General features: G+C 33.3%; 3 protein-coding genes across 3 annotated transcripts; 1 reads left to right on the top strand and 2 right to left on the bottom strand.

Annotated features, from left to right (window-relative positions):
- The first annotated feature begins 1,895 nt into the window (after positions 1 to 1,895).
- LOC130976382 (psbP-like protein 1, chloroplastic) lies at positions 1,896 to 4,474 on the top strand. The gene is made up of 7 exons (XM_057901232.1): positions 1,896 to 2,068; positions 2,154 to 2,256; positions 2,739 to 2,819; positions 2,944 to 3,149; positions 3,326 to 3,397; positions 3,877 to 3,973; positions 4,156 to 4,474. The coding sequence occupies exons 1-7, from the start codon at positions 2,006 to 2,008 to the stop codon at positions 4,257 to 4,259; spliced, it is 726 nt and encodes a 241-aa protein (XP_057757215.1). The 5' UTR covers positions 1,896 to 2,005; the 3' UTR covers positions 4,260 to 4,474.
- Positions 4,475 to 4,764: 290 nt separating this feature from the next.
- On the bottom strand, positions 4,765 to 6,614 carry LOC130976383 (60S ribosomal protein L23a-like). The gene is made up of 4 exons (XM_057901233.1): positions 6,566 to 6,614; positions 6,300 to 6,347; positions 5,227 to 5,593; positions 4,765 to 5,000 (listed from the first exon to the last, which is right to left on the bottom strand). The coding sequence occupies exons 2-4, from the start codon at positions 6,313 to 6,315 to the stop codon at positions 4,916 to 4,918; spliced, it is 468 nt and encodes a 155-aa protein (XP_057757216.1). The 5' UTR covers positions 6,316 to 6,347; positions 6,566 to 6,614; the 3' UTR covers positions 4,765 to 4,915.
- Positions 6,615 to 8,618: 2,004 nt separating this feature from the next.
- LOC130974222 (protein-tyrosine-phosphatase MKP1) lies at positions 8,619 to 12,544 on the bottom strand. Its single transcript, XM_057899008.1, has 3 exons — positions 9,552 to 12,544; positions 9,260 to 9,445; positions 8,619 to 8,763 (listed from the first exon to the last, which is right to left on the bottom strand). Exons 1-2 carry the CDS (start codon positions 12,033 to 12,035, stop codon positions 9,389 to 9,391), a joined length of 2,541 nt encoding a protein of 846 aa, XP_057754991.1. The 5' UTR covers positions 12,036 to 12,544; the 3' UTR covers positions 8,619 to 8,763; positions 9,260 to 9,388.
- Positions 12,545 to 12,858: the final 314 nt, after the last annotated feature.

The raw sequence follows: 12,858 nt of genomic DNA, 5'->3' as shown, positions 1-12,858 counted from the left end.
ATACCCGCTCCTACCCGCCCCATTATATATATAATATATATAATTTTAATATATAATATGTATAATATATGTAAAATAATTAGTAAATGATTAATAATATTGTATCATATTTAAATTTTTACTTTAATTTATGTTATGTATGTGATGATAGTTATATAAATTTTGAAATTTAATTTTATTTACTGGATTTTAATAATTATATGGGCGGGTACCTGCAGGGGCGGGTTAGGGTTCAATGTTTTACTACCCGCGGGTAGAAGTGGGACGGGTTCTATGCAGGTTGTTGTACAGCGAGGCGGGGTCGGGTAGAGCAAAAATCCGCCCCTACCCGCCCCGTTGCCACCCCTACGTATAACAACCCGCATAAAACCCGCCAAGCTTCTACCTGCGGGTAGTAAAACATTGAACCCTAACCCGCTCCGCCCCTACCGTCCCTATAATTATTAAAATCCAATAAATAAAATAAAATTTTAAAATTTATATAACCATTATCACATACACAACATAAATTAAAGTAAATTTAAATATGATACAATATTTTTAATTATTTATTAATTATTTTATATATATTATATATATTATATATATAGCGGGGCGGATAGTGCCTAAACCCGACCCCGCCCCGCCCCTCTTAAGAACTCGTCCCGCTAAAATATATATAACCATTATATATATAGCGGGGCGGATAGTGCGTACCCCTGGATTTGAGTAATATTGATATCTCTAGTCAAATCATCTAACAGCTCTCGCCTATCAACTTTACATGAAGTCAACTGCACTTGAATTTCCATCTTTATTTTTTGGATTTAGTTTATTTTAGTATAAATTTTTTAATTTTATTTTAATAAATAAAAAATAAATATATTAACATTTTAAATTTTATATCTTCTTTCTATATAAATTTACTTAATTGATAATATTAATTTATATTTTTTAAGATATAAATTAGTTAAATTTTTTTCTAAAATAAAAAATACCTTTGATTTTGATAGAGTATAAAATATTTTATATAATTATTTAATTATATTTAATTTTTAAATAATTGTCTGAGTAATTAATATAACAATAATTATTTTTATTAATATAATATTATATAATTAGATAAAAATATAAAATTTATTTTATACATAATATATCAAAATTAAATTTATAAAAATGATTTAGCGAAATAAATTCAATTTTTTTACAGTTAATATAAAAGGTGTGTCAGTTTTCTTTGTTATTGAAAATGACTCTTTTACCCTCACTATAGCTCCAAATTAACATTTGATCCGTTTTGTAAAAAAAAAAAAAACAAAACAATATATGGTTTTCCTTTGTAGACTCTTTGACTATTTGATTTGACTTTTCCAAATCTCGTCTTTCCCTAAACATTAAATATATTTGTTTATTTATTTTTAAAGTCTAATTAATTAGACTACAAGTTTTCTTATATTTTAGAGTAGAATAGTATCCTTCATTTAATTATAAAAGGATAGACATGAATATTAGAGGTAAGATTTTAAAATAAACTATTAAAAATTTAAAATAGTAGTGATTTATAATGTTGAAGTATTGACATATGAATTTAATTTTCATAGAAATATATTGCAATATCATCAAAAATAACTCATTTTTAAATTTATCAAAAAATATTAATCATAAGTCCAAAACTAAAATGGCTGTAATCTTCTTCTTATCATTAATATAAGAATTTTAATGAAATTTTTTCGGCATGAACTATTTCATCTCAAAACTTGACTACTTTAGTGATTGTTATGTTTTTCAACAACATGAACACACTTTACCTAGTACTTTGTTTTGTACTAAATTACACATTACAATCTCAAAGGAAAAAAGAAAAGTAAATAAGATATGGAACATCCACATGGACACTAACACACTATAGCATAAAAGGATAAGTCCAAGTCACAAGGGTTCTCCTCCACCACAAAGATAGAATGCATTAAGAATCAAACAACACTAGTTTCACTTTCTCTCTGCATTTTCCAAAGCCATAATAACAATGGCTTCCCTCCAGAATTCTCCTACACTTCACCAAACCCTCTTCCATAATTCTTTCCCTCAGGTACACCATCTCTCTCTCTCTCTCTCTTTCATATGTTTTAGCTTTGTAGTTTGATTCATTCTCTTTTAATTTGTGCTTGTTACAGAAGCATGGTTCTTCTCGTTTCTCTAGAAGAGAGAGCATTTCTTTCATTGTCAAAGCTGCACAAGTTCCATCACAATCTAATTCAACAGGGTCACTTTCCCAAGGTCAATTTTTGTCTCCCTTTCACAGCTATCATTATTTCATAAAATGTTGTATAGTGTATAGTGTGTAGTGTGTAGTGTTTAGTGTATAGTACACATTTTATTGTGACTAGAACTTTAGAATTAATCTGTTTGTTTTGCATCATTGGCACTATGTTGCTGTCTTATTTTTATTTTTTATTTTTAACTTCTAAAAGGGTATGCAAGGAACTCAATGAACTTGTTTTTGCCAACAATTTCTCCTTTTATGATTTTCCAATCAATGAAAACACTAGATTAAGGTGTAGTTTAGAAAGGTGATGTCGATTTTTCGTACAAACCAAATGCCTAATAACAATGTCAATATGGACTGTAGTGAGAAGTAGGATTGTTGTTTATTTTTCTTCAAGAAAACTCAGCATAGCATGATAGGGAACTTAGGTAGAAGATTTTATGAATTCTGAATTGGTATGATCTTTGTCTAATCTTTTGTGACGGTTTGGCAGATAGACCTGGAAGGCGTCAAGTAATCGCCATTGGTTCTACAACCCCTTTGGTTTTTTTGTTCAACCAACATTCATACTCCTGTAAGATTGCATTTTAAGCAGTTGAGTTTTCCATATGTTGGAAGTTATTGCATCTTCTTCACCTCTTAACTTACCTAAATGCCGATGCCTGATATATCGTGGATTTTCGCTTGATATTGCTCAGTTGCTGCAGAAAATAAGAAAGGGTACCTGCCGGTATTGGATAAGAAAGACGGATACCAATTTCTCTACCCTTTTGGATGGCAGGAGGTAGTGATTGAAGGTCAAGATAAGGTGTTCAAAGATGTCATCGAACCCCTTGAAAGTGTTAGTGTAAATATGATCCCAACCGGCAAACAGGATATTCGAGAATTCGGGTCCCCTCAACAGGTTTGCCTTGTATCAGTGCAAGTTGCATTGTGTTTATAGAACTATAATGAAATACACAACCAACCAACAAACAGTTACCAAATTTAGAAACGATCGGAAGAAACTATTTAGGCCTCCTCTTATTTTGATATCTTGAACCGAACGAAAGGAGTTATTCCTTTAAGTTTGTTTTGTAGGTTGGTGAAACTCTAATCAAGAAGGTTTTGGCTCCTCCAACCCAGAAAACAAAGATAATTGAGGCAACAGAGGTTTGTTGTTCAGCTATGAATTCTCGTCCCTTGTACTACTATGTTCTGCTAGTTTCATTTCATTTCGAATATCAAACTTTACTGAGGATATATAGTTATTTGAAGTAGTAAAATATTATCAGTTCCTTTACTACCATTGGAAATTTTGGATTTCATTCAGTGCTGCTTGTTGCTTTTCGTTTAATGATCGAAATAGACAGCTTGTACGACACGTCAGTAAATTTTTTAAGCAAGTTGAAGCTAGTATATTTGTCACATGATTCTTATGGAATTTGGTTTGCGCATAGCTTTGTCCATGAATGATATGAGATCTTGCTAAATGAAAATTTTCCAACACACTTTATGTTGTCATCATATTTCTTTGTCACAAGACTCATTCATTCATTTCTTTCTAATTTTTGGGGTTTGAGCTCTTATATATATTTATAAAACAACTACAAAACACTGATAATAGCATGCACCATCTTTTGATGTTACAGCAAGATATTGATGGAAAAGCATATTATCGATTCGAGTTCATAGCGCAAGCTCCGAACTATACTCGGCATGCTCTTAGCACAGTTTCCATTGGCAATGGTATGGTTGGATCATTACTTTTGAATGTGCCAAAAAGTGAGAGTGACCATGAAATAGAGCAAACACTATTGAGTGGTGAAGAACAATTAGATTCATTATTAACTATAACATCATATGATTTTGTTCCTTGTGCTATTGAGTTAAATTCTTTTGAACACACACTGAGTTGTTAAACATTGCAGGTAAATTTTACACATTGACCACAGGAGCCAATGAGAGAAGATGGGGGAAGATGAAGGACAGACTGCAGACAGTTATAGATTCCTTCAAGATTTTCAATGTTTGATAATATCACCATTTATAACCATTTTGTATTAGAGATAAAGAACTCTTCTATAAGCGAGAATGTTCATTTTGGAGAGTTCAGTGTCGATTTTGCTTATAACTTGTTGCAAATAGTGTATGCTGAATTGAGCAATGCATTGTACAAAAAGAACAAAATATAACTATTATTTGTTCTCAAAAAGGATAAACAAAAAAAATTATCGAATTTCAGATAAATTGGTGCTTTGCATTTTATTCATTTCTATTGTTATAACTGATAATAATTTGATGGAATATTTTACATCAGAACCACACATTCCCTATTTGGCTTGTCCTAATTATAACTTTCTGAAATTGTGATACAAATACGTGGCTAATATAACGGTTTCAGTTGGGCACAATCAAAATAACTTTTTCATCCAATATTATTGGACCAAGGCAAGGCAAAGCACCTTATGCTGCAAATTAAACACTCTAATGGTTCTAAATCAAAAGGTCGATCAAGAATAGATTGCCACGGTATAAAATTGAGTTCATAAAATAACTCCCAAAATTGAATAGACAATTCATTAGTTGATACATATGGATAACAAAGAGTCCTAGCAAAAGGGGCCTGTATAACAAGAACAACTATCTAAGCAACCATTGATGGACTTTTCTCAAATAAAGCAGCACAACTTAGATTATGCCAATTTTGTTGGCTACATCCAAAGCGTCGTAATCCGGAGTCAACCTCACATAGGCTTTCTTCGTTCCATCCGGCCTGCATATAAGGAAATGAAAAGTTTGTTAAAACATTATAACACACCCAAATATTACAATCCATGCAACGAAGCAGTCTGCATTCGATTAACATAAGAAACACAATCTTGTAACATTGACATATAAATGATTAATATTAGTATTGTATTAATTCCAAGGATGCTAGAAAACAGCAACTAGCAAAGTTTACATGTAGCAGAATTGAAATGCATTGTATTGTCCGTTACCTGATCAAGGTATTAACTTTCTTGGCTTGAATATCATACATTTTCTTGACGGCATCTTTAATCTTCTTTTTGTCAGCACGGAGGTCAACAATGAAAACCAGTGTGTTGTTATCCTCAATCTTCTTCATTGCAGACTCTGTGGTAAGAGGAAACTTAAGAATCTGATAATGGTCCAACTTGTTTCTTGGTGGTGCACTGATGCGAGGATACTTAGGGTTCCTGTCCTTCTTGAGTGTCTTTGGTCGGTGAAATGTGACTTTGGTCCTGATCTTATTAGCTTTCTTTTTAAAGACTTTGCCACCTGATTTAACAGCCTTGGCTGCCTTCAAAGCCTGAGCTTTGGGATCAGCCTTTTTGGTATTATCAGCTACACAAGAACAACAAGCTTGTTAGATTCACTATTTTAAAATGATTTGGAATATTTGCTCCTATACTGCTAAATCGACATTTATAAAAATAATACACTAAACTAATGTATTGTCAAGCTTATATAACACATTGGGGAATCTGTCAAGATGAGTGCTGAACATAGTGAAAATCACAGTATACATAAAACTAAAGAAATTGTTTGCCAATGTCTCAGGAAATACTCCAAAAACAAGTTGTTAGGTATCTAAGGAAAGTGAGAAACCACACCTTAAAAGCTAGCTGTTAAGGGGGAAGAACCACTCTCCTTATATACAACATCAAGCATCCCATACTACTCGATGTAGGACTTTGAGCACCCCATAATACCCAAGTCCCTAACACAAGTCTAAAGAGAAAAGTTTAAGAAATTATAAAATGGTTATCATTAGTTCAGGTACAAACCAAGGAAATGAGCACATCCATGTCCTGTAAATTAGGTTCACTTATTCATATTCTAAGTTATTTATCAGTGTTATGTACAATTCAAAACTCAGAGCCCTATTGACCAAATACCAAACAAAAAAATAAAATAAAATAACAAATGGATAACAATTAACCAATTAACATTAGCACAAACACACAAAGGCACATTAAAAGGAAGATAAAGTATGTACATGAAAAATTGGACAATAAAACCAATAAAAAATGTTTAAATTTGAATTTACCCTTAGCGGGAGCCATTGCAAACGCTCAGCTACCCTTCTTACAAGCTCCTGCACATGCATATATCGATAAATTGAATAAACCCGTTAAAGCATAAAATAAGGTTAAAAAAAGAGGAAAAATACAGAAATCAATGAGAAGTTCAAATATTCAAATTCAACAATGGCTCTTCTGATTCAGTAATAAAACTTATGGGTGGCTATAACAAATCGAATAGGTAAGTGCATGTGAATCTGAATCTGAATCAGTTGAGAGTAAGAAAGCTTACAGTTGGAAGAGCTGGTGCAGCTGCTGAAGACTAGGGTTTTGGATTTGTGAACATTACGTGGATACGAGATTTATACAGAACACGAAATTACGGGAATAACCTTGTCATCGCAGTGACCCGAAACATGAGTTTTGGACCCCTGTTCGAATCTGTTGTTGAGAGCGGCTATGGCCCATGAGCCCCAACAAAGCCCTTTTAAAACTATCTCAAAAAAAACCCACAAACCAACTTGGGTTAGTCGGATAGTGAGCTCCCTCATCCGTTTAAGCAAGTGCTAGAAATTCCAATCTCATCTTGTACATGCATCAAATTATTGGCTGACAGACTCTTAAATAAAACTTAAATTCAGGATGGATTAGCTCTTAAGTCATATACAAAATAAGACATAAACAGATATTGTGTTTTGAAATACGGAAGGAAAATATAATTTTTTTATTTTTTTATTATTGTTATTATTAAATTTTGATAACTATATTTTTTATTATTTTATTTTTTATTTCAAATTTTGTATCAAAAATAAAGATAAATTAAATTTTGTAATATTTATTTTATTTTTATATTTAATTTATTATTAAATAAAATATAAAAATACTAATTTTTTTATTTTTGTCATTTGTATCTTTTTTTTTTATTTTTAAAACTAAACGCAGTCTAAATGATTGGTTCAACTACCTAAATCAAATATAACTAAAATATGTAAAATGATATTACAATATATATATATAGCAAATTTTACGAAGTGTTTAACTTTTAGGTTGTGTTTGTTTTTTTAGAACAGGATAAGACAAAGATACTAAAAATAAAACATAAAAAATAGAGATATAAAATTTTGTATTCTTGTATTTTATTTGGTGATAAACTAAAATAAATTATAAAAATTTAATTTATTCTTATTTTTTCTATTTAAAAAATTTAAGATGAAAAATATAATAATAAAAAATATAATTATAAAAAATTAACAAGAATAATAAAAAAATAAATAAATAAATTGTGTCTTTTATTAGTGTCTCTGTATTCTTTTTATCAAGATAAACATAAAATACACTAATTTAATATCTCTATACATAATATATTTATTCATATTTTTTTATCAAACATAATTTTATATCTCTATATTCTTTTCTCAGTATTATATCTCTATAAACAAACTCAGCCTTAAGTATTGTTCTTTAACATTGAATCAAATATTGTGATGGAGTTAGGTATATATTTAAGGCAGCAAATAGTTGTATGTATAAATTAGCGAAAGAATAGGACAAGGTGGCATTTAAGTATGACCGCTTTTTGATGCGGTGCCTAGTTTTCTTCAAATTGAGATGTCAGCGGTAACGCAAGTATACAATTAATTGCAAAATACAAATTTAGAGTTAAATGGCTACCATTTGTTCTTTATTATAAATGACTCTATCTAGTGTAGGAATCTCGAAGGATGCAGAAACAAAAGAAGCTCAAATCTGTCTCGGTTTCTAGGAGTTTTGAGATTTTTTGTAATTAAATTTCAAACTTACTCTTAGCCTTTAGTTTAAGATAGAACCTTTTTTTTTTTTTCTTAAACTTAATTTTATCTTTTCTTATCATTTGTAAAATATTTGTCTTCTCTGAAAAAAAAAAAAAAAAACAGTAGTAATCTGCAAGACTACTAGTACACAACAAACAACCCATTTTTTATGATTTTGTCTAACTATATCAATCTTTAATAAATAGAAATTAATATATGATTAAAAATAATAATTAAATCTTACTATGCACAACACACTTTTCTCAAGTTTGTCCCTATGTGGTAGTTCACTATTTTCATTTGTTATTTGCAGCATTAAGATAATTTTCCCCTTTTAAAAGTCACGTTTGCCATTTCATTGTATCATAAAAGGTATTTCCTTTTTTAAAAAAAGAAAATTACCATAGTTTCTTTTTTTCTCCTTTACATTTTAAATCTCTCTAGAATACCATGACTACTTGACTAGCTATTAAGGAGTTTGATATCATCCAATCTCTTTGTTTGTATCTAGAACTTCCTGATTCAGGGATATATGAAGTAAAGTATCATGAGAGAAAGCATGAACATTTTTCTTTAAATCTAATAAATGTGAATAAGCAAGAATTTTCTATATGCAGAACATAAGTGTCCAAATTGAAGGTGTAAAAGCACTGTACAATAAGCTGAACTAGGATCATGGACTTGGCAAAGTGGCAACCTCCTGCAACCAACAAGCAACAAAGTTTGTTATTGGTGGTGCAAATATCATTTCTCTAAATCGAAAACAAAATAAACTCTCAATCTCATCTATGACCAAAGTCTATTTTGAAATGACATGATTGTCTGCAAACTTATTATTCCCTCCCTGAACACAAGTATTAACAATAGTTACATGAATTTGTTATTCTTGAAAGTATCCATCAACACAAAATACATTTGAATTACCATTTCATGCACACGTTCATTAGTATTTTTCATGCAAAAAAATTAAACCAGCAATGCTAAAGCTTTGTCTTTTCTATTGAGATTCAATAAGAGTTTCAAAATCCACACTTGCAACTAAGTTTAGAATAGTTAAGTTAGTTCTAAACATGTTATAAACAACACAGAAGATTTAAGAAAAGAACTATTACCATGATTAAAAAAAAATCAAGATTAACTGATTAAGGAAAAATATTTTGAACTAGTAATGGAGATTGTAAGATGCCTATCAATACCTCACTTGATATCTTGTCCCAAGGGAAGATCAAAATCAGAGAATGAAAGTGACGTAGGTAATCACAGCTGCATACGCAGTAAAGGTTATGCAAGTTATTGGAGACGAGGGCTCTGCTACTATCCTTTCGCTACAATGAACTCAGCAAAGAGTGGAACTCTCGTGGTTCTTCATTCTGTCTAACAACCTATTCACAAAAGGAATTTAACAATCAACATGTTATTAAAAAGGAGTTATAGTTACAGCAAGGTGTGACAAAAGTCGAACGTGATAAAAGAGAGAGAAAGGCATACCTTGACAATAGTATTCTTCGGCAAACTTAACCGTGTAAGAACATCACATCCAATTCGATTCCAGTCAAATTCTCCTACAAAATCTGACTCTATACCTCTGATTAACTGAACCCGTGAAGCATTGCAACTGAAAGACCTCCCTATCCAAAAATATAAAATGTTTTCCTCGTTGACATCAAAAGTTGGAGAGAACACAACAAAAGCAGCTTTAGATTCCAGATGACTTGCACCAAAAGTCTCGATCTTTTCTAAATTGGGCCAGTGGTATACTAGAGTTTGGGATATCTTGCACTGCAATGAGCCATCCCCATTATGAAGTGAATCTGATGATGTAGGCTTCAAGTATCCACTTGAGGAACCATATATTGACAACTCACTAGACTTTCTAACGGGCAAAGAATCCTTGTAGTCCACATTAATTGAATTAGCGCCTGTGTCCTCGACACGATTGTTAGTTCCACAAGAATTATATGTACTATCTGATGGTTGCGAACAGCTTAGGTTGCCATTCTCAAGAACCCCATCTTGTCGATTAGCATGCAAAGGCAATGGTTTATCTGTTACCTCTGTTTTATCATTCATTAGAGGCAACTGCAAAGACTTTGACAAACTACCCCTGCGTTCGGCCAAGGAAGATGATGGTTTTTTCAAAGGCAACGGGGCTGGGTGAGAATGAGGATGTGACAACTTGATATCACAGATATCGGCACTATTAGATACTGGTTGGGAAGTAGAACTTTGCAACAGGGTCAAATTAGAAAACTTGGACAAAGATGAAGACACTGGATTGGCAGTCAAAACTGCAGAGTTATCTGGGGAAACCTCTGACAAGAACTTCAAATGAGAATTGGAATCAGAAGAAACAGAATCTGGAGAGATATACGAGGGCGAAGATGATGATATAGATGATGAGGATGGAGATGAAGTTTTTGTTGAATGAATACACAACATGGAATCGGAATAAACCCTTGGGAGGGATGACTTAGGGGCTGTGACAATCTCCTTCATATGAGAAGAGGAAACTTTACGCCTTAAGGCACTCCAACTACTCTCTCTTGCAGGAAGATGGGTTTCATGTTCATCCTCTGATGATGGAAATGGTGGCACAAAACCTCCAACAATAGCTTTTTGGAAAACTTCATAATCAACATCATAGGAGCCCACTTTCCTCTCACCAGGCCGAACCTTAGCACTTGATTTGAAACTCTCTACTTTACTGTAAGATTTATCCATCAAAGGCAAGAACCTTGAGAAAACTTCCCAGAAGTCAGCAGGTTCCTGAGCTTCTCTAATCACTTTAACGGGTCCTTCGGCTTTCTCATAGCGAATAATCTGACCAACAGCACCTCTGGCATCCCTTTCCATGATGGAATCACACTTCATACCAATCCAAACAAATATTGCAGTGGGAATATGTACAAAAAAGGCTCCCCTGGAGTCCAATGCGGAAGGCGAAGGATCCGTTAACATTTTGGGGACGAGATGCAAAGGATCATAAGGCGAGTGTGGAGCCATCCTATACATCCTAAGCAAAGAGGTAGGGCTAAGAGGAACTGCATGCACCCTCTTCTGGCACTGCAACAACTGGCAAGCAAATCCCATATTCGGATCGGCAATACCCCTTGCAGCCTTCACCAACTGAAAAGCATCATCAAAGCTCTGTCCTTCCCTCCACATGAGGTATGCAATCACCAACGAAGTAGACCTAGACACACCTTGACAACAGTGCACAAACACCCTACCACCTTGTTCCCTAACATCCTCAAAGTAATCAAACACATCATACAAGATACTAGTAATATCCTCTGAAGGACTATCCTGAAGCCACAATGTTCTATACACAAAATCAGCCTTAAAATACTCGGGGCACACAAAACCAACACAGTTCAAGATATGAGTGATCCCATTCTGTTTCAATATATCCCTATTCTTAGCAACAGCATCACCACCAAGGTAAACATGTTCAGCAACCTTTGAACACTCCTTATCAAAAAATGCAATTCTATCTCTCTTCAAGAGTCCACTAACACCATTATTGTTACAACTATTATTATTACCACTACTATTACTGCCATTATTGCAATTCCTATCATTGTTCATCTGAATTGAGGAGAGATCAAGTTTCAACCTTTCACCAGGGTTACCTCTCATGCCGCCACCGGGGGTCAACGGCGGCTGTGGGGGCAACCACTCCCCAATGTCATCAGAGCTCGCCTGCGGCCACTCATCGAGGCTCCGCCGGGCTATCGAAAGCGGCTGGAGGGGCGGCAGGCTCGACCGGGACTTGGAACTCTGCTGCGATCGCGGCGTAAGTGGCGGCGGACAGAACTTGCGATTCTGGCCGGTGACAGTGTCTCCGCCGCAGGAATTTGGATCCGCCTCACCGGATGGGTTATTGCTGGAAGCGGTGCCGGTGCGAGAGGAGGACCACGACGCCGACCTCCAAAACACTCTCCGGTCACCAGCATCGTCGTTTCCCACCATGAGAGAAGAAAAATGGGATTTTTGTGAAAACCTTAGTAAGATATGTCGGGGGAAGAACCCTAGCAGTTAGATTTTCAGGTTTTTTTTTTCTGCTATGGATAAAAGTTAGGGATTAAGCGATATTTAAGGAATCGGAGCCAATTAGGGTTCTGCATTTGAAAATAGGGGAGAAAAAACAGAACCCCAGTTAGGGTTCGGGAAATTAGGTTACAAGGAGAAAATTGATCAATGGAAACCGAGTCAGAAATCTTTAACTGAAAATTTTGTTGAAGGGTATTTGGTAAAGGGAAGGAACCGTCCCATGGGTATGATAAAGATGAGATTTTTCTTTTCTTATTCCATTTTTTTTCTATCTTTTGTTGATGTAGATAAGAATGAAAGGATTAGGGATCTGACTGAAGAACATAACAAAAGGGAATTTTGGAATTGGGACTGAAATTTGGAGAAGGGTGTTACTCTTAGTTGAGAGAAGGGAAAATGGGGAAAGTGGTGTGTTTATAAGAGAAATAGAGGAGGGAAGAGAATGATAAGTGAATAGTGCAATTTGTATATTGAGTGAAGAACTTTAAAACAAAATTTAAAAAGAAAATCATATTTTTTAACTACTAAATTCTGATTTTAAATAAAAATAATATTATGTATTTAAATTTTTTTTATCGACTAAGTCTAACTAAATTAAATAATAATACTTAAAATAATATTAATTTTAATTGATTTTTATTTTGTTAAATTAACTTAATTGATTAACAAAAAAATTTAGGACTTGTACTATTTCTCACTTAGAAAAAGAAAAGGTCATTAATATTTAAAACCCAAGTCTTCT

Source organism: Arachis stenosperma, chromosome 4, assembly GCF_014773155.1.
Source record: "Arachis stenosperma cultivar V10309 chromosome 4, arast.V10309.gnm1.PFL2, whole genome shotgun sequence".
Classification (NCBI taxonomy): Eukaryota; Viridiplantae; Streptophyta; class Magnoliopsida; order Fabales; family Fabaceae; genus Arachis; species Arachis stenosperma.
The sequence above is the reverse complement of the archived record's forward strand: the minus strand, read 5'-3'. Positions and strand labels throughout refer to the sequence as shown.